Source organism: Narcine bancroftii, chromosome 1, assembly GCF_036971445.1.
Source record: "Narcine bancroftii isolate sNarBan1 chromosome 1, sNarBan1.hap1, whole genome shotgun sequence".
Taxonomy (NCBI): domain Eukaryota; kingdom Metazoa; phylum Chordata; class Chondrichthyes; order Torpediniformes; family Narcinidae; genus Narcine; species Narcine bancroftii.
The window spans coordinates 124,234,005-124,256,419 of NC_091469.1; the positions used below are offsets into that span (position 1 = coordinate 124,234,005).

At 36.7% G+C, this 22,415-nt stretch overlaps 1 protein-coding gene across 3 annotated transcripts in view; it reads right to left on the reverse strand.

Moving 5' to 3' along the window:
- Nucleotides 1-22,415, reverse strand: part of ap3b1a (adaptor related protein complex 3 subunit beta 1a) — a 380,897-nt gene that overhangs the window by 36,519 nt on the left and 321,963 nt on the right. The window contains exons 25-27 of one of the 3 annotated variants that reach the window (XM_069938181.1): nucleotides 21,065-21,162; nucleotides 13,295-13,328; nucleotides 10,258-10,330 (exon numbers count right to left, since the gene is read on the reverse strand). In XM_069938181.1, the coding sequence (XP_069794282.1) occupies nucleotides 10,273-10,330; nucleotides 13,295-13,328; nucleotides 21,065-21,162 (190 nt within the window). In that variant the 3' untranslated portion in view covers nucleotides 10,258-10,272. Of the gene's footprint in view, nucleotides 1-2,471; nucleotides 2,611-10,257; nucleotides 10,331-13,294; nucleotides 13,329-15,747; nucleotides 15,845-21,064; nucleotides 21,163-22,415 lie in introns of those variants that run through there. The other 2 variants (XM_069938172.1, XM_069938185.1) reach the window with 2 other exon arrangements.

Below are 22,415 nucleotides of genomic sequence, written 5' to 3' on the forward strand. Positions count from 1 at the left end.
GCCATTCTCTGTGACACTAAGAATAATCAGGAATCTCTACTGGCAACAAAGTGCAGCCATACAGATAGACAATGAGATTGGTGAATATCAGTCAATAAAATGAGGAGTCAGACAGGATTGTGTTCTATCACCAGACCTGTTCACCCTGTACAGTGAAAACATCATGAGAACCATACAAGACCTACATGGAATAAGTATAGGAGGACACAATATCAACAACCTCTGCTATGCAGGTGATACACTACTGATAAAACAGTGAAGTAAATTTACAGAAATTGGTATCCACCATCAACACAGAGAGCGAAAGACTTGGCCTAACTTTATCCAAAAAGAAAACTGAAGTAATGGTAATATCAAAGAAACCTGATATTCCAAATTGTAGGATCGTATTGGGAAATTAAATCCTGAAACAAGTTCAGAACTTCAAGTACCTTGGATCATGGGTAACATCTGATGGCAAACGCGAAATAAGACATAAAAGCAAGAATAGCATTTATTGAAATGAGAAACATCCTAATGAACAAGAAAATAGCAATTGACATCCACCTTAGAACTCTCAGCTGCTTCATTCCTCCTATGTTGATGTATGGCTGCATGTCATGGACTATCGCAAATGCAATGGAAAAAAGAATCAATGCAGCCGAGATGTGATTTCTCAGAAGAATGCTATAGATATCGTATACGGAAAGGCTAACAAATGAAGAAGTTCTACAAAGAATGAAAACAAAATATACATTACTTACAAGAATCAGAAAACAGCAATCAAAATTCTTTGGACATATTGTGCAAAAAGAATTAGAACATTTATTAGAGCTGGATAGCTGGAAGGAAAAAGAAGCAGAGGTAGGCAGAGAATGAAAATGATCGATAAATTAACATCATGGTTAGAAACAGGGGAGGCAACAACTACAATTCGGAGATGATGGATAGAGAGATATGATCACCCACGCTGAATTGCAAGGCACCTGAACGAACATGACACTTATTCTACTTATCATACAGTCAAGAGGGCATTTTGCAAATGATGGAAAAGGCTCCAAGCTCCAAAAGTTTCAAAAAGCATTTCAACAAAATTAGACCTTGACTTCAACATCCTGAGAAAGTGTTTCTAGACAGTGGATAATTATGAAGCTCAACTTCAGCCAGTTTTGCCCCTGTCCAGCCATCAGATCTGTGATTAATCACTCTATCCACAATGCTATGTTGGTAAATAGCAATGCAAAATTCTGTGGGTGCTGGAAATATTCATTTCAAATAGAAAAAAAAGCTGCACAAACTCATACCCGGCAACACTTGTGGAATAAGGCAAGGCACAGAACACACCATTTTCTCTCCAAATATTCTATCTGAGCTGCTGGTTATTCCAGTAATTTTTCCTCATTTTGGCTGAAAATTTCAAGACATATAAGGATCAATCGCTACACATATTGATGTGCATGTAATAAGTACATAAGAAACAGGAGCAGGAGTGTCCAACCCGTCGAGCCTGCTCCACCATTCAATGAGATAATGGCAGATCTGATGCATTAAAATATATTCATAAAAATTTTAAACATCCACTCTTCCACTAATGTGCTCAAACTGCAGAATTCACTCCTGGTTGATACCAAGCATCTTTGATGAAAGCTTCCAACAATTTTTATATCTTAACTGCAGGCAGCCAGCCTGCTTCAGGTTCTAGACCACCACCCCTTTCACTTTGATTTTTACCAGGTAAAAATCCTGGAACTCCCTAACTAATATTATTATGAAAGTGTCAACCCCTACAAATTGTACTAAAGATAATGACTTACTGTAACTTTCTCATGGACTACTAGGGATGGAGGATAAATATTGGACCCATAGCATCACCAGTAGGCCAGGAATAAAGTTAAAAAGAGTCCAGTGAAAGAGTTAAATAATTGTTATGATTGAAAATATCTGATATTTAAGATATTGGTTTGCGATGAGTCGCAGCATTTAGCTTAATTTCATTGTACTTTACAACACACATTAGATATTATTTCTTTAAAGGAAAGAATTGAAATTGTGATCGCTAATCAAGAATACTTGACAGCAACAATAAAGAGAGACACAGAGGAGACTGCAGATGTTCGAAAATGAAGCTAAACAATCTGTTGAGGGACTCAGTGGGTCGAGGAGCATCCTTTGACACAGTCTCAATGAAGGGTTCCAGTCTGAAACGTTAACCATTCTTTTTCTCCTACTGATGCTGCAAGACCTTCAGCAGATTGTTTAACAACAATCCAGAGCAGATTTAAAAATTGAGATTAAACCAAAAGAGAAAACTTAAAACAAGCAGTAGCATTCAAATATTTAACCAAATACCAAGGGCTCAAATATCAATCATCTCAATTTTGTAAATGGGATAGTTTTCAGATCACTTTCTTGTGGTTACTTGTCATGTGTAATTTGTTTTTCTGCAGAATTTTCAGAAATAATGTCAAAAAAGAATTCTAAGAATTAGTTACCTGTGTATGTTATCTTGGCTAGAAGGCACGACTCCAACATTAGCTATGCTTACCACCTTATTCACAGTCACTTGGCAGGAGTTGTTCTGTGGAGCACCTGTTATAATCGTAGAATTTTCATTCATGCCTGTCAATTTTCCTGCAAATGCACAATTTCTCCAGTTACACAAATTGCCATTTAAAACAATACCAATGTAATAATACTGAACCTTGCATACATTTCTTCACAAATGTAGATATCATTAGATCAGCAATGCTAAATTTCTAAGCAGAATGAAAAAATAAATCATGGTTGACCATTCCTAGCATTCATTATTAGAAATACTGTAAAAATGCCCTTGGTGTAATCAACAGAAAACAGCTGACAATTATAAAAAAGTGATGCACATTTACGTCAAGCAAAATCCAGAACACACGTTTCCTGATTAAAAAAATGATGTCCCTGAATATACGGGTCACATATTTATTTTTAAAAAACCGACCAGCTGCTTTATCAAGAAGCAGTAACCACTAATTGGCATGAACAAAACAGTTTTCTAATTATATTTTATCAGCTAAAACCATTGCGTTGGAAGTGCTTTTTGCAGAAGAGATGCAGATGAAAAAAATTATTTCATCTGTATTTTCTAAATCTGAATGATGCCTCTGGGGTCCCGGTAGAGGCATGCACATTAAATCAACATGGCACGAGTCAACCGCAACAAAATATCTGACATCAGTATAAAAACTCTTGCTTTCCTGCAGACAGGCATTGCACTTCTAAAGGATAAAATAAGTATTATCAAAGGATAACCACATTTTCAATATTAATTTTTCAGCTGCTCCCACCTGGTCTTTTTAGACCAGTGCTTCTCAACCTTTTTCTTTCCACTCACATACCACTTTAAGTAATCCTTTACTAACCACTAATTATGGTTAGTAAGGAATTACTTAAGGTAGTTTGCGAATGGTAAGAAAATGGATGAGTACCACTTTTTTAGACCAATCACTTCCCTTACTATTTTTTGGTTTAGGAATCGGGAGGTCTGGACAGTAACTGTATTCAAACCTATCATCTTCAACAGTATGAAATTAAGGAAGAATAAGGACCGCATGATTGGCGTAGTGGTTAGCACAATGCCTTTTCGGTGCCAGCGATCGGGACATGGGTTAGAATCCCGCGCTATCTGTAAGGAGTTTGTACGTTCTCCCCATGTCTGCATGGGTTTTCTCCAGGTGCTCCAGTTTCTTCCGAATGTTCGAAATGCACCATGACTGTAGGTTAATTGAATGGCACGAACTCGTGGGGCAAAGTGGCCTGTCACCGTGCTGTTAAGTCCAAATTTAAAATTTAATTTTTTTAAAAAGTTAGAGCAGAAATGTATTCATTTATTTAATGTGCTATAATTATTTAACTAAAGCTTTCTATGAAAAGATTTCAACTTCCAGTGTCATGCCTACAGCCTTGTATGAAGTGGGATTCTGAAGCACGTGAACTAATCAGGCTCAATGGAACATAAATACAGAATGCATTGCACTAGCCAGTGAAATAGGTATTTTATTTCTATGTGAGAGTTATGATGCATCTCATGAGTGGAAATAAAAATTCACAATTCACTGCTCTCCATATATCCCATTTTAAACACTTTGACAAATCTTCTTAATATACATTAAGTTAGCTTTAATGAGGACTATTACAGTCATGGATTTAAGCTTCAATTACTCCTATTAAGACATGATGCGACTTTGTTCCTTGCACTTGATATATCCAACTGCCATTTTGAAAAGCTCAAGCATGAATTCTGTGCCAAGTTAATGAGATATCCAGTCCATGTGCTAAATATTCTACCAGAATACCTGTATTAGGAAGGATATGAAGTGAGTCTACAAGTATTTATTTCCAAGTATAGACAATGCAAGTTTAACTGTGATTAAAGATGCTTACTGCTTTACCATTAAATCACAGAACTAAACAAGGATTATTTCCTCACCGAACAACAATTAACTTTATAAATCTACTAATGTGCATTTAATAGATACAGAGGTTCTCACTTAACGGTGTTGAAATTTCTTGGAAAGTGTTACTTTACGTGAAATGACATTAAACTAAACCGATTTTATGTACCATGGTATTTTTTTTATCATCAACGTTATAATGAAACAAAATTATTCAAGGATTTACTGCACTGAAAACAAAAAAAAAAACCTGGATATAACACTACACAAGTCTGGCATAGAACAATGTGATATAACTGCCCCATTTCTCAGACAAGAAGATCAAAAAATTCAGTGAGATATCTACAGGATTAAAATATGAATAAACTACAATGGAGTTTACTTTAAATACAAGCTTTGGGTGAATTATGCATATACGACAAGAATTTTTGTTTAAAAATAGAAAGCCTATTGAAATACCATATGCTGGAATGAATGTTAACTCTCAGTATTTTCTGCTGAATGGTGCTTCAATCTTGCTAGATCACTGGAGTATGTTCCAGGCCAGATTTCATTACTAAATATGGTGCCTCTATACCTCTTCAGTCATGCTAATTCTAGACCACAATGCAACAACTAAATCTGGCCTGGAATTTCTTTGGCTTGGCCATTTAGTTGAATGACGTGGAAGAACCTTGATCCAAATTCATATCTCCACATGGCTGCTTTATTAAATAATCTGGTAAGAAAATTAGTCCAGTAATGGGGAATATAATGTAATTTTTCTGTATTTTCTACAAATGACCATACAGGTACACTTTTTGACTGCAGATTTTTAGTTGTGATTGGTTAAGAAATTGCTTTACAACATTTAAATGGTTTTAAAAACAGCATTGTCTATCACTTTAATGCTGCTTTTAGAAGTTCCATAATGACTGTTTATTGTGAAGTTGCCAAGAGGCATTATTGGGTTTCCATGTGTAATCCTCTGTGATCAGTTGCAGCATAAGTGGTTTTGAGTAGTATAGAACGGAAACAGGCCTTTCAGACCAACTTGCCCACTCACAGTAGTCCTACCTTCCTGTATTTGGCCTACATTCCTATCCTATCCATGTATGCATCCAAATATTTCTTAAATATTGCAATAGTACCTGCCTCAATTAGCTTCTCTGACAGCCCACTTCATGCACTCACCACCCTCTGGATAACAGGTTCCAGTTAAATCCTTCACTCTCACCTTAAACCTATGTCCTCAGGCTACTAATTCCCCTATGCTGGGGAGAAGACTTTCTGCATTCACCCCAACTATTCCTCTAATAATTTTGCACACCTCTATGACCCCTCATTCTCCTAACATCCTCAACCTCTTCCTGCAGCTCAGACCCCGGAATTCGACCAACATACTCGTAAAGTTTTTCTGCACCCTCTCCAGCATGGTGACCAAAATTGAATACTCCAAATGGGATCTCCTAACATCTTGTACAACTGCAACATGACCTCCCAACTTCTATACTCAATATTCTGACTAATGAAGGCCAATGTGCTTAAAGTCTTTTTGAGCCCCCTCTCTATCTGTGACTCCACCTTCAAGGTTCTGTTCTACAACACTCCCCAGATTCCAACCATTCAATAAGTAAATCCTACTTGTGTTAGACTTCGACCCCCCCCCCCCAATAAAACTCAAATTTCTCTATATTAAATTCCATCAACAATTTCTCTGTACACCTGCCCAATCAATCATATCCCCGCTGCAATTTTTGGCAACCATCTTCATTATCTACGATAGAAGACACTTTAGTGTTATCCGCAAACTTGCTGATCATGCCACGTATGTTTTCAACTAAATCAGTGATGTATACCACCTCAGCTTCTGGCCAAAAAAACAATCTTTAACCAGCACTCCCAGCCCTTTTCCATGAAGCCAATTTTCTATCTATTCTGCTACCTCTCCCTGGATGTGATCTAACATTCCAGAGCAACCTACCATCTGGAACTTTATTGAATGCCTGTGAGAGACAGAGACATATACACACCAGCTATGGCAGGGAATAGAGGCCATTACCACCTATAAAGCCAGGGTGAACACCATAGATGAATCACCCGATGAGCTGAAGACCTTCTATGCCCGCTTTGAGGAGGAGAACCTCCAAGAATCCCTGCAAAGGCTGAGGACTGTGATATCTGTCTTTGAGGTTGAGATCAGAACATCATTCAAGAGGGTGAATCCTCTCAAGGCGCCAGGCACTGATGGCATATCTGGCAGGGTACTGAAAATCTATGCCTACCAACTAGCCGGAGTGTTCATGAACATTTTCAACATCTCATTGCTGTAGTCAGAGGATTCCCACCTGCTTCAAAAGGGCATTACTCATCCCTGTGCCAAATAAGAGCAGTGTGAGCTGTCTCAATGACTATTGCCCAGTAGAACTAACATCTACTATGATGAAATGTTTGAGAGGTTGGTCATGGCCAGAATAAACACGTACCTAAGCAAAGGAGACAGAGACAGGTGGATGAGAGATGGAAGCATCTGTGAACCTAGCAGCCTGTCCCTCAGGGAACATAACACAAAATAGGCAGCACTTTTCCAACTACTGGGGATTGATGTAACTTAATGAATACTTTATGTGAGGGAAGGGGTTGCAGCTCTTACTTTTGGTGGATCTGTGGAAAATGGATAACCTGGGTGAACATGAATATGAGATGTGTTCTTTATGAAAGGGAACCCTGGGGGAACTCTTCCATACCAATAGCGATGTGCTCCTGCGAGGAAATTGTTGGGGACAGGGGGTGGGAGGGCAGCGTGAGTGGCTCTTGTAGGGAGTAATTCTAAAAACTTGGGCAGTTTGAGAATTCCAGGTTCTGTGGGATGACTAAAGCATTAATGAAGTTTTCTCCTCTTGATGATGGAGTTTTGCAATATCCCAAACAAAGCAGTGAGCAGCAAAGAATGAAGTGTGGTGGAGTCAGGCCATGGTCTGGACCGTTCCTTTGGCTGTGAAGCTGAAGTGATCGTAAACATGGCGAGCAATATAGTCTGGGTACATGCTGTACCATCCATTTGAGTTTGCAGGTCATGGGTCTGGGAAGAACAAACAATGCAGAAAGAGTGTTCGCCCTTTAATTTGCAGCTTCAGGGAATAGATTAAGTTTGAGAGTCTTAAAGGAGTTTCTGAGGTGCTGACTCTTGATTGTTCTTTGAAATGGCTCATTGTATGAGCAATTCAGAATGGGCAATGAAAGGTGGTAACTAAAGATCAAGCAAGGAATCCCAACTCTGGATTGCATAGAAATTATAAACTTCTTCAATGCAATTAATGGTATTTTCCTCAGAACTGTATTAATGTTATGAACGGTAGAGTAAAAGTATAATAATAGGGGCTTACATTCAACACTGCCCTCTACCAACATATCTCTGTCAGTATGGAGTGACTTTTCAAAGTGTGAACTACTTGTCCTATCTAGAAAGTCACTTCCCAGTGTAGACATTGATGAAGGAATTGATGTGGAATTTTATTGCATTAGCACAGCTTTTGATCAGTGCAGGAAATGGGTATTGGAAGATCAAAGCTAATAAAAAAAAACTCATTGTTTACTGGACAGCAGTTATATCCTCTGTACACTGGCACCTGAACAACCCACTGTAGACATAAACATGGTTACATTAATTTATTCAGCACTTGCTGCTGGATCGAGCTTGACGCTGCTGGTTTAAATCGCGAGTGACTGCAGAAATTTGTAACAAGCTCGTCTGAAACTAGTGAATGTTAAATGTCTGCTTAGCCTTTTTTTCAACCAGTGCATATGAAATACTGAGATTTATGATATGTAAAAACAGCATTCTTGCATTGTATAAAGAATGTTTTTTTCTTACCTACTATGTTCAACTCAAGGCACTGTAAAGTTGCACTATTGTTCTCTTTGCAAAATAGTCAATATTCAATGGAAAGATAAATTAACCAACTTCAGTCCTATTCCTAGACACTGCCTTTTGAACTGAGGCTGTAGTCAATCTCAGTCACCTCCCTTATGCAGTCCACATCATCCTTCTGACTCCTGAAAGAGATATTCTTTTCTGAACACTGTTATGGCAAGAGATTACAGGGTGGACAGAGGACAAGCTGGAAGGATGTGCTCACATCATTCTTGAACAAAAGCAAATCCACTGCACATGACCTCTCAAAGCAGAGGAGAAGATTCATAATGGTACTGACAATCTGAAGTCCCTGAATCAAGAGTGCATTGAATCCCTGTATCATAGAGTTCTGCAGCATGTAAACAAGCATTTCAGCCATGCCAACCAAGTTGTCTACCTAAGGTTGTCCCATTTGCCTGCTTTTAGCCCATATTCCTCTAAACCTTTTCTACCCATTACAGTCATGCAAATGGAAGAAGTGCACCACCTTACAAACTATCCATCCGTCAGGCATCAACCACTTCCCTATCTATGATGGAATCTGAGTTTCATACATTGACTTCAACAGTCATAGAATTCACAAAACTGGAGAGGCAGTCATCCTCACTCCCAAAGGATTGTCCACGATGACTGCAATAATCCAACAAAAGGTTATCAAGTCCATAAAAATCTGATATTAAATCATGGGTAAGTCTTAAGCAATAATAAAACATAACAGGTGAAAAGAAAAATTATATATTAAAAACTACACACATCACAGGCTTTTTCGATTTATCACATACGATAAACCTGGTAAACCATTGTTTACAGCTGCATGAGTCATGAATACTGGCAAGTTCTCAGGATAAAAAAATGTACAATTCACTCGTAAAATATTATCATTGAGACTACCTATCTTGAAACCTATATAGAGGTAAAATACAGGATTTTGTTGTCACACAAATGCTGGAGAAACTCAGCAGGTCAAACAGAGCCTTTATGTAGCAAAGGTAAAGGTACATCACCAACGTTTCGGTCTTGAGCCCTTCAAGATGTGGGGGAACATGTTGACCTGTTGGGTTTCTCCAACATTTATGTGTTTTTTCACTTGAAACCTATACATCTATGTTGTTCAACCATGTTAATTTAACAAAAATCATTCAAGAACTTTAAACATTGCAATAATGATTTGGATCACTAAGAAAAAAATGGTATGCAAGGTAAAGGTCACTCTTATCTACTGAAAAAAAGTTAACAGGCAAGAGAAGGCACAACACAGGACATGCAAATTACAATTCTGTAATTCAAAGTTTTAAATTTAACTTGTATTGTAATGAATAATAAATGAACATAGTAGGTAAGAAAAAAAACATTCTTTATACAATGCAAGAATGCTGTTTTTACATATCATAAATCTCAGTATTTCATATGCACTGGTTGAAAAAAAGGCTAAGCAGACATTTAACATTCACTAGTTTCAGACGAGCTTGTTACAAATTTCTGCAGTCACTCGCGATTTAAACCAGCAGCGTCAAGCTCGATCCAGCAGCAAGTGCTGAATAAATTAATGTAACCATGTTTATGTTAAAAGCCTGCTCCCTCAGCATGTAATTAAAGGAAATGTTGCACAAAGCGTGTATTTTTGTCAACCTCCTGTAAATGGAAAGATGGATAGCACTCAGACAAGTGAATGCAATGCTTCATATTTAACCTTAACGCTCTTGTCATTAATGGTTTGCCTAACTTGTTCTTTAAAAGACAAGGTACTGCTCCATTGAAGTAAAATTAAAAATCAACTATACCATGCTTTTCAGAACAGAAGATTCATTATCTTCAGCTAATGTATTGGCATAAAACACAGTAACATCCTATCAAGTGAGGCGCACATTCAATCTGTCTTTTACTCGTGCTGTTTTATTGTTATAGGCAATTTGTACCACTCAGCATGACAGTGTAAACTGAATCAAGATTAATTTACATGGAGAAGAACATTTAGAGGAGCAGCATGGTAAGCAAATGTATTGTCTTGATTGCTGAGGTGGAAAAGAACCTGGAAAGAAAGAGTGCACTATAATTAAGGAGCATCAAATGTGACTGCTTTAAGGTAGTTTGATGATATAAAAGCAAAGTTTACATTCATTTATTCCTGCTACTGCTTCCTTGACTGTAAAAACGCCAGCCTCAATAGTGGAACTGTTCCTATAGGTTAACATACATTAAATACATTAGAGAAATTTGTAAAATCTAATGGTGGAAAATTAAACCAGATCCTTATTTACCGATTGCCAAAAGCCACCAATGTTATTATGGTAGGCACTGAAAACACTTTAAATGTGCTTTGGTGTTGAAAAGACAGTACTTTATCCTGGTACCAAAAAAAAATTAATATTTTCATTCTTTGTTTTTGGAGAACGGGTATTTTAAGATTGTAAACAGTCATCTGGCATAATAATCTTACTGAGATTAATCCTATTTATGAACTTTCACACAATCAATAAAAACAACTTAGTAAATGAATTAAAACCTACATATGGATATCAATACTGAGTATAGAATTGTTGAATAGTAAAATTTACTGTTGGCATAATTAAATGGTTATTTTTATTATTTCTAAATTCCAGGTTATATTGCCTACATCAAAGTAAATTGTCCTTATAATAGTTAAATATTGCAAAAACTGATAATGCATTAAAAATAATACCAATGTAAACTGTTTTGCTTCACATATCAGTCGCATGTTTTTGTCCCTACAAGAGAAACTGCGCTCCTCTGAATAGCCTTAACGTGCCACATCTTTAATTCTCGAGTGAGAAGGAGCTTTGAAATTCTGTATATGTCAAAGGATTCAGACAATTCTTTTTATTCATCACAACAGATGAAGAAAAAATCTGAAAATAGAACAGAAAATTCTTGAAAATACTTAGAAGGCCAGGAAGCATCTGCAGAAAAGAAAAGACAATAACATTTATCGGTAATGACTCCGTGTTAGAACTGACAGTAAGGATCTAGTTTTTAAGTTATATAGGTAAGGACAGGGAGGCAGGAAAGAACAACAACACAGGGGGAATTCTGTGACGGGCAGGGGCCAACTAAATGACAAAAATGATTATGTGCAGGATAAGAAAGGTTGGTATTAGGACAAATAAGAAAACACAGCAAGGTTAGAGCAACTGGAAATGACAACAGCATTATTATCTACAGTTTATTGTGCAAAATGGGGAGTTAGTTAGATCTTCAGTCCAGAAGGTTGTGAAATGCCAAAACAAAAGATGAAATGCTATTCCTTGAGCTTCTCTTGAATTTCATTGGAGAAGTGGAGATCAGAATGAGTTTGCCAGATAATTGAAGTGACAGAATGTTGGAAGTTTAAGATAATATTTGAGGCTGAATTGACACTCAACAACGTGATTCCAGCTGTGTAATGCTTTAATTCCACCCCTCCATCTCCTCCACTGTATAAAGATCACATGACCAAGTATATATGGTACACCAAATTGAAATTGCAAGCTCGTTTTACAGCATCTGCAGTCTCTTTTACCTTAGATTTTTGCCTTACAATGGAGATGTGTTTGGGATGGTGGAAAATTTTGAGTTAAAAGAACAGGAAGCTGTGCATGCATAGGAAGATGGGAAGAGGGGCAGGAGGCATGAGGAAGCGTGAACCAGTGGCTCATGGAGAAACAAATTTCTAAGAAATTCTGAGGTGGGAAAAATTGGAAGATGTCTGCTGATGGCACCATGTGGAAAGGAAGGGGTAATGAATGCAGAATCTATATGGTAGAAGATAAACCCAGGGAGAATTCTACAATTATGTTGGGAGAAAAATGTAAGAACAAGGCAAGAACAGCCCCGATTTTTCACATTGGAGGCACGTTTTTAATTGAGCAACTTGCCAGAAGCACAGGCAAAGTCAAAAACACGGAAACTGAAAAGGTACAAGTGGGGGAATGAAGTGCTCAAAGGAAGTGGGGTGAAGTACAAATTGAAATGGAACTGAAGATCACATATTGCATAATTATTCCTTCCACTAGAAGCTAACGAGGAACAGTTTTCAGATTTTCCTAAATGCATCCAATATGAAAGAGTGAAATTGTCATATTCTAGATTTAAAAGCATAGCTAATTTAAACTGCTGAAAGATTACTTTTTTTTTGCCTGAGTTACAGCTTTCCCTATTTACTTAAAATAAATGGAAAAAAATCTACTGATGCCCTCAAGTGTAATACAGTTAAATCTTGATAAACACAACTAATTTGCCAATAAATGTTATGGTTGGTTCAGGATGTCTAGTTGTGTAATGAAAGAGAATGAAAATAGTAAACTGGAATATCCTGTTTTGACCTGGTATTTATTGAAGTACACAGTAATACTTTGCACTGTTGTATTATTTAGCACATATCTTTATCTGCTGAATGTTGACAGTCTATAATTAGATAAAATAAAATTGGATCAGGGCTAATATAATGAATGAAACTATTGCTAAAATAATCCTCATAAACAAAAGGAGATCAATTTATCATTCGTATGGTTTGATACTTGAAATCCCAATGTAGTTTTCACAGAAACATTGACTTCACTCAGTGGAACTCACCGGATTAGAAATATTGCATAAAAACATAACTTTTGAAAAACCTTATTCAGAGTAACCTTTCTGGTCGATTAAACTTAGCACATAGCTGCCACATATACTCACAGAAGGAATCAACAACCATAGAAGGAAAATAGTGAAAGACAAAGGAATTTTGGCAACAACTCCATCGAGGTTCACTTTAATTCCCAGTGAGCACATCTTCTGTGAACTGATGGTTCTGTTTGACTAATCAGAGAAGTGGCTCACTTACAACAAAAGCAAACAAAATGTAACCAAAAATCTCAGCATGCAAAAAAAAGTACCCTGTACACAAAACCAAGAAAACAAATCAACATCAGGCAAGATTTTCATACATTTGTAAAGCATTAAAAGCAAGCATCGAATAGCGGTTGAAAGCAGATTTAGCAGCTAGGCCTGCACTCACCTGTCATTGCAGAACTGGAAAGCACAAAGATAAGCTTTTGCCAGCAAAAGAATAAGAAAGGCAATGTTAGTAAGATTGTTAGATATTGTACATCAATTTTCTAATAGGTATTATTAATTTAATGTTTTTAATGCTGCTTAAACAAATGAATGGAAGTGAAAGAATAACCTAAATGATGGAAAATGTTCATCTATAGATTAATATGTGGAAATAAAACACATTTTTGGACATTTCTCTTTCTTCCTCCATCTCCCTAAGAGAATATAGCCCCTTTCAGACTTGCATCCCACTAAATTGGCCGTTCAGTGCCCCGAGATAGGAATGGGAGTTTGGCTTTTCACACTTGACCACCTCTAACTGGGACAGTGAACGGTTTCACACTTACAAGAAGCCATCCCCAGGGGTAGGATTGTTCGACCTTCTACCAGTGATGTCATGACGCATTGAGTGATGGTGTACCTGCCCTAAATCCTGAACAATGTATTATGATTTTATATTTGAACAAAATGAATCATGTCTAATTATAACATAATTGAACTTGATGCACAGCACAGTATTACCCCTTCAGCCCCTGTTGTTGTCGTGCCCTCCTATATAAACCTTTATAAGGGATCGTGGGAAAGTGCTAGCAATAGTGGACAATTTTTAAACAGGGTGGAAAAATTGGTAGTGCCATAGTGCTCAATTTATATAGCATGGGAAAGTTTGTAGCGCTATCATGCACAATTTATTACTATTGTGGGGAAAAAAGCGATGGCAGACCTGCCCTCCCAAAATGCCATGTGGCAGAGAAAGGGCTGGATGCTCAGCTGCATACATGGAACATTCATGGAGGGGTTTCTCTTCTCCATGGCATTCTGGGAGGTCAGGTCCCCCAGTGCTTTTTCCCACGGTCTTTTTAGATTGTGCGCTATTGCTATTTATTTCCTCTCTCTCTCTCTCTCCTGCTACGTCTTTCCCACGGCAAAGTTTATACCTTCATTTTAATCTTTTCTTCCTTCATGTTCCTGCACTCAAGCACAAACTTGGGTCACTTCAATCCCACAATGCAATTACCCATTTCACGCTTGTCTGATTGCAACACCGGCGTCTGTAGATGCCAGGGATTGTACTAGGGGTCGAGGCCGCCATTCCCCAGTGTCAGATAATGTCATCTGACAGCAACATTGAGCTGATTTTGCTTTCACACTCGACACTTTAAAGGTTGATTGGCGATTAATTCCTGGGATCACTTGCAAGTGTGAAAGAGGCTTGCATTTCCAAAATGTTGGTATCGTACTATTAAATTGCAACAGAAAAATAGGGTTGCTATTATTCTATTATTAAACAAATCCAACAAAATACTTAAAGCTTTTTTACACACTCTTAACAAGTTCAGAATGGTCAGAAACTACACCATCTTAACAATTAAAATCAAAGTAAGCCAAATAAAGCAGGTGTTCCTTTTGGACTTCCAATACATGCCTAATCTCATAAGCAGGAGACTCAAGTATGCAGATATTTTTGCGAATGCATTTAATGCTGCTTCTGTGTTAAAACTGGCCAAGTTCATATTCAGGGAAAATATAAAAAAACTTCCACAATCAATTGGATGGATTGACTCTTTCTGAGAAAAATTATATATCAGTTGTCATGCCAACTTGCCCATATGAGTTTAAGCATTTAAAATGCATATGTGCTCTCTTCTCACCCCCATCAACTGGATTACATGCAATTGGAATAAGCTCATGTGAAAAAAGCCAGGAAAGCCAAAAGTCATACTGGTACGAAAGAGTGACTGGTTTTCAACAATAGATGCATCAAATGATCGTCTTTCACAAAATCATATAATTTAAATTCTTGTTCTTGCATTTTCAAAATCTATTTATCAATTATTTAGAAAACTTGAACAAAAGAATGCTATGAGGACAATTAAACAAGTCATGAAGATCATTTATATTTTTACTTCAGGATGAGAAAAGGCCATTAGATTCCAATATGGTTCCCCTACCCCTAATAACTACTCAATTGAACAAAAAGCTTCAAACTATTGGTCATTCTCTTAAAATCTTACCTTTGCTCAACTATAAACATACTATTTTCTAAAAATATGACAAACCTTTTCTTGAATAACACTCATTATAACTCTTCAATGTCATTCAAATATTCAATCATCAATTGACAAAAAATGTTTACACTAAATTAAAATCTCACACTATCCAGCTGTTGGTTACATATACCTTCAATAATTTTAAATACTTCATACAACCTTTAGAATGCAAAGCATTTACCTAAATAGACAAGTTATGCTGTTTTTCCACAATATTTTCTTCAATGTTTGAAAAGAAAGGTGCATGTCCTGTCTGATAATATAAACACAAATATGTCACCACAGAAATGGCAAGGTATAGAAGTTGATGGTGTCATCACACCTAGTATTTGAGGATGACTGTGATTTGATTTATTATACATACGCTTTGGGCTCTCCACTGCTTTCTAGCCCTTTCACAGCCAACAGTGCAACCTCAACATGTTTGTTTCTTCATTTTTGCAGTTCTTTGACCTGAAATGCTAACTCCAGACATGCATTGGATAGTTAGTCTCTGCCTCACGTACTGAGTATCCACATTTTTTGTTTATATTATAAATATAATATTGAACTCTAGAGATCTAATTTAAGTAGATATTCTAAGATCCCATCTACTTGTTGTCAATGGAGAAGTTGGGAAGAGTACTGATAATGCCATTGTGATATTACCTGCAGGAGAGACATTTATTCTTGAGAAACAATTTGATAACATTGCAAATGAACAAGGATATTCAATTCAAAAACAGGATAGGTTGCAAGTACTCTGCAAATCAAATGAAATCTCGAGAAACCAAAAGCTACTGAATCAAACAATGCAGCAGATACAATGAAAGAGCAAATTTGGCTTTCATGCTTTAGCTATTCTTTCAATGATCTACCAAATTAATTCCAGATAGCCTTGTAAACCTGTTCTGTTTAAATATATTTTTAATTTGCTTTTTTGTTTCTACTCAACCTAGTATGACACTTTTCAAGTAGTACATTCATGATTACAACCAACTGCTAAAGACAAAATCCTCCTGGTTCTTTTGCAAATCCCCATAAATCTTGGTGCTACAGTGATTGAAGCTTTTGGCACAAGGAATATTTTCATTTATTATTTGTAACAACTTCATCTATTCTAAGGAAAGTAATTACAGCTTCTTCAACCTTTAAGCTAAACAACTGCATTATCACTGATATCATTCCACCATTTCAGTCAATCTGTTCTGGACCTTTTCTAGCAACTTGATATTTTATTTTTACAGAGAGTACCTAGAACTGAAAATAAAATGCACCCTTACACTTCCAAGTATTAATAAAGATTTCATGTAAATGCCTCACTTTTGTATATTAAAATATATAAAATAAACATTCTCCCAATCAGATGAGATCAAAGCCCATTGAACCATATAGAAATTTACTCCACACAGAATGACAGCACAAGATGTTTGTGATTAATTTTTAATAGAAACAGAAAAAGCTTGACATGCTAAGCAGATCAGGCCGTACCTACACAGATACAGAGTTAACACTTCAGGTTGATGAACTTTTCATAGAACAAGGAAAAATTGGAAATCAGATCTTTAACATTGCAGAGTGGTAAAGGATGAAACATTCTCCTGAGTTGCAGACAGAAGTATATCTGGCTCATGTGAAAAACCAAACCAAACAATTAACGGGAAAGGTTCTATAATGATCTTAAAAATCGTTGATAAAGTTTGAAAAATGTCTTTCCAAAATCTCTCTAAATTTGGGCACTCCCAAAACATATGGATCAGTGAAGCTTCAAAAAATTTACACTTTTCACAAAGAGGATCAACATCTACATAAAAAAGTTTGGACATATGTGTTCTATGTGTCTATGAATTGTAATAAGCAGTGCCTTGCACAAAATGAAGAATCATTAATCAAGCTAAAAGAAGAGTACCCAATCTTAATCTGAATATGTTATGTTCAAATCTTGTTCCCAATCATTCTTAATCCCATCTTAAATCCAATAAATCATTATAAATATATGATATTAATCCACTATGGAAGAATTAAGAAGTTTGAATGTTCGGGAGATTCTCTGTCTGATGTCTGGAGATTGCTATCCGATCCACAATTTTCCTTTTTTTTAAAAAAGGTAACCTTGTTTAGAGAGGGTAGATTACATTTAGTTTTTTTAGGTTTTTTTGTTTGTTTTCTTTTTATCCATTTTTATTTGGATTAACTTGGTAAATATGGTTTAACATGAGATTAATTCAAGAACTTGTTTCTCATGTGGATCAAGAAACTTGTAGTTTCATCCTTTTTTTGTACTTGTAGGTATATGAGATAACTTATTACGTGCTTTGCTTAAAATTTTGTATTTAAATTTATATGTTCAATAAAAATATTTAAAAAAGAAAGAACATTGCAGAGTGGGATGTGAGTCAGCAAGGAGGAGTATTTTGGTAGGATGGAGATCACAAGGGATTGAATAACGAAAAAGTTGATTTGGTAAGAGCACATAGAGTTCCTTTAGTTTTCACTTATCATTGATATTCCCTTTGATGTGTCTGCTATTCTGTCCCCATCTTTCCAGCAAATTAATGTGTTTGATTTCTATCTTTCCCTCGTTTTGTTCAATGGTCCTGGATCTGAAATGTTAACTCTGTTCTTCGCTCCATAGTTGCTGTTCGACCTGCTGAATATTTCCAGCAAGTTTAGTCTTAATTCTGAATTCCACTTTCTATAGTTCTTTGCTTATCGATTACCAGGTAATTTTTAAAACAGCCTTCCTCATTTGACCTGGCATCTCTAAGCATTCTCTTCAAGGCTTCTTCATTCTTGTTATTTGTTTGAAGTTAGATTACTGAGTTCTTCACCCTCCAACTAAACTGCATTATTCCACAATTCTTGTGTTAAACTTCACCTACCTTGTCTCTTCTCATTTTACTAAACTGTCTGCTTTCTCCTATTTCATGCTGATTTGGATACTCTGCTTTATCCATCACTAATATTCCAATACCAATCACTGCTAAATACCAAAGAACATCACAGCACAGAAGGCAGGCCCTTTGTCCCTTCTAGTCCATTGCAAACCTTTATTCTGCCTAGTCCCACAGATCTACACCTAGTCCATGTACCTCCCTACCCCTCCCATCCATGTATCTGTCCAAACTTTTCTTAAATGTTAAAATTGAACCCATATTCAACATTTCAGCTGGCAGTTTGAACCATACTCCCACCAATCTGTGGATGAAAAAATTTCCCCAATGTTCCCCCTAATCTGCTCCCCGTTCACTCTTAACTAATTTCCTCTGGTTGGAGTCTCACCTAACCTCAGTGGAAAAATCCTACCTGTATTTACTCTAGATAGATCATACTTTTGTATACCTCTATTGAAACTCCTACATTCCTGGGAATAAAGTCCTGACCTGTTTAACCTTTCCCTGTAACTCAGTTCCTCAAGTCCTGGCAACATTCTAGTCAATCTTCTCTGAACTCTTACAACTTTATTGCTATCTTTTCTGCAGTTAGGTGATCAAAACTATAATACAATACTCCACATTTTGCCTCACTAATGTCTTAACACAACTTTACCATAACATCCCAAATCTGATGCTTCACAGGGAAGGGGGTCCATAAATTTTGAGAAGAGTCGCAAGGAGTCATAGTCAAAAAAAGGTTGAGAACAGCTGATATAGATAAATGATACAAGATGGCAACAATAAGTGCAGCTCCAGTATTTGAGGCACATCATGAGTCATAGGTCTCCAGTCAGTGAGGCAATCAACCACTACCCCTCTCTGGCTTCCCCCATAAAGCCAATGTCAAATCCAGTTTACTATCTCACCATGAATACCCAGCAACTGAATCTTCTTGACTAACCTCCGATGCAACATCCACAAACTTTTCTTCATCAACTTTCCTGGTAACTTCATCGAAAAACTCTAAGATTAGTCCCTGACTATCTATGGACGACACCTTCCAAGTTCTAATATTTCCTAATTTCAAAACATGTCATCTTCTAGGAAACGTGAGCGACAATATTCCGAATTACTATCTTATTAATCCAATAAACCAAACTTGCAGCTTTAATTCATTGATAAAATGAATGAAGATTTTGCATCTTCCCATTGATATTTTCATAATGATGAATAAACAAAGCACACTGTATAATGATATAACGATATTCAACTTTAAACAGATAGAAGAAATAGACAGAATAAGACAAATTAAGATGAAATTGAGATGAATTTAAAAAAAGTATCTTGAGCTTACAACTCTGTCATGATTCTTTGAAGAATAAAATGCAAGCTCTCGCTCCACTCGGATATTACAACAGATGATGTCATAGTAACATGGTAACATTACAAACAATAATTTCTTAAAGGGGTATGCACAAAATTAACAAAAATCAAAAACACAAGGTTTTTAACCTTTACATTCTAATTAATTATTCCTTGAAAACCAAGGATCCTCATGTATATTAACTTTGCCTTTAATCCTTACTCTCTGTATTCTCAAAATTTCATCTTTGAAGGCCTTCCACTTGCTGAGCACATCCCTGCCACCAAACAATCAAGCCCAATCTACGCATTTTAGGGGGGGTCTTCTCATTTCCTCAAAATTGGCTTTTCTCCAATTTAGAATCTCAACCCTCGGAACAGACTCATCCTTATCCATAATTATCTTAAAACTCATGGCATTGTGATTACTGGACCCAAAGTTTTCCCCAGTACATATTTCTGTCACATATACTGTCTTGTTCTCCAGTAGGAGATCCAGTATTGAACTCTCTCTAGTTGGTATTTCAATAAATTGATTTAGATAGTTTCCTGAATACATTTGACAAAGTCTAAGCCATCCACCCATTTACAGTACAATCTTCCTTCCAGTATTAAAAAAAAGTATCTTGGGAATGCTGTATCTCCTTTCAACTTGTAGGGAAATTTCCTTCCCCCCCATCCCCCCGCAATAAATCTATTATTTGATATTTTTCCAAGTGGTTTTATAAAGTTCATATGTATATCAATATCTTCAATAGCAATATCTTCTTCAGCCCTGTTAATTCAAATAAATCCAGTCAGGTTGATCATATTTTGCCCTTAACAATCTCAAGATGATTTTCATGTACTTAGCTACACAATTTAGAGACAAAATAATTAGCATTTGGAAGAGTATTGTAGTGTTCTTTCAACCCCATTAGATAGGTAGTGCCATGGTTCCCACATTTACCTCTTCATTATTTTTTTTGTTGCAAAATCAGGATGTGTACCTTCCAGTCACCTGGAATCACCCTCTACCTTATACCATTTAAGGAACATTAGAATATTGTGTCCAGGTCTCTGCAAACATTTCCTTCAATAACTGGGTACATTCAAAATGACCTCTTTAATGACTGCCAATCTTTCAAGCAATCATTTTTTTCTATTTCATTCTATCTATATGTAGAGTTTAAATTGAAGTAATTATATATAGAATTTAAAAGTTATTAATTATGATGATTATTAAGGCCAGTATTTTTGATAATGGCCACAAAGCAGCAAGATTGATCTAAAAATTGATCAGTTAACTAATGTCCTTTAGGGAAGTAAACCTGCCATCACATCTTGTCTGAGTTATTTGTGAATGCTGGTTCATGCTGTGACTGCTTCTTAACTGCCTTCTGAAATGATCTGCAGAGGGGGAGTGGGATGAACAATAAATGCTGGCCTTAACAGCATAATGTAGAGAACAAGCTCACATCTTACCTTGTTCTTTTATGAAGTCTTTTTCAGATGTTGAGACTGGCAGAAGCAGCTCGCCCACTGGGGGTTGGATGCTCACACCAAAATGATCATTGTTTGTGCTGTAAAATATTAGAAATTAAAGAACTAAATATGATCCAAAGTATATAATGGCACCAAATTTGCTATTGCTTCATTATGCACCCATGTACATACCGAACAGGAAGACAGATTTAGATGAGGATTTTATGTGAATGCAAAGGCATCATTCATCATGGAATCAAACAGGCAATTTAGGCCAACATGTCTGTGCTGACCAACCAGAATCCACATTAATGATGAAGAGGATTTACTGTCATATACACAAGTACAATGTACAGATGCATTGTGCTTGTTCCAGGTAGATTTGCACCAATCCTACACTAATGTTCACCCCTCTGAAATGGATCCTCGATTTCTGAATCAGTGGAGAATGGCAACATCTCCTCCTCCACACTGACCATCAACACAGGGGCACCTGAAGGCTGGGTGTTCAGCACCTTACATTATTCCCTATATACTTATGATTGTACAGCCAAGTTCTGCTCCAAAGCAAGCCACAAATTTGTTTACGACAAATTTGTTGGCCGAAAAATGGGAAACAAATGAGCCAGTATATAGGATGGAGATTGAAAATCTGGTTACGTGGAGCCAGAAAAGCAATGTTTCTGCCAAAGTCAACAAGATCAATGAGCTTATTGAGGACTCCAGGAAGGAAAAGCTGAGGGATTACGCACCCATCTTCATTAATAGGACGATGGTGAAGTGGGTTAGTACCTTCAGTTTCTTTGGATTCCACATCAGAGTACCTATTGTGGAGCTAGCAAATTGAGGCAGCCATGAAGAAGGCATACCAACACCTCTACATTTTAATTTAAGAGAATTGGCACTTCAGCCAACTCTTGATCAAACTTCTAGAGTTATACTGTGGAAAATATACTGACTGCATGCATTGTGGCCTGGTTTGGTAACTTGAGTGCTCAGGAACATGGTGATGAGAATGGCAAGCCTAGCCAGCTCCACCAAAGATAGCGACTTCCTATCCATTGAAAGAATCAAGTGAGACGTTGCCTCCAGAGGGCAGCCAACATCATGAAGGACCCCCACCACCCCCTTCACGTTGCTCCTTCAGGCAGCTGAAGTCCAGAATTTCTAGATTCAAAAACAGTTTTATCCAACAATCATTAGGCTCTTGAACCTGTCTATACTGTCCTAATCCTAACTATAAAGTACTCCAACACCACCAAAAGATCTGTATGCACTGCTAAAATGTTACTTTTTTTCTAGCACCAACTGCAACTGTGAATATTTATCTATCTTTTTTACATTAATTATC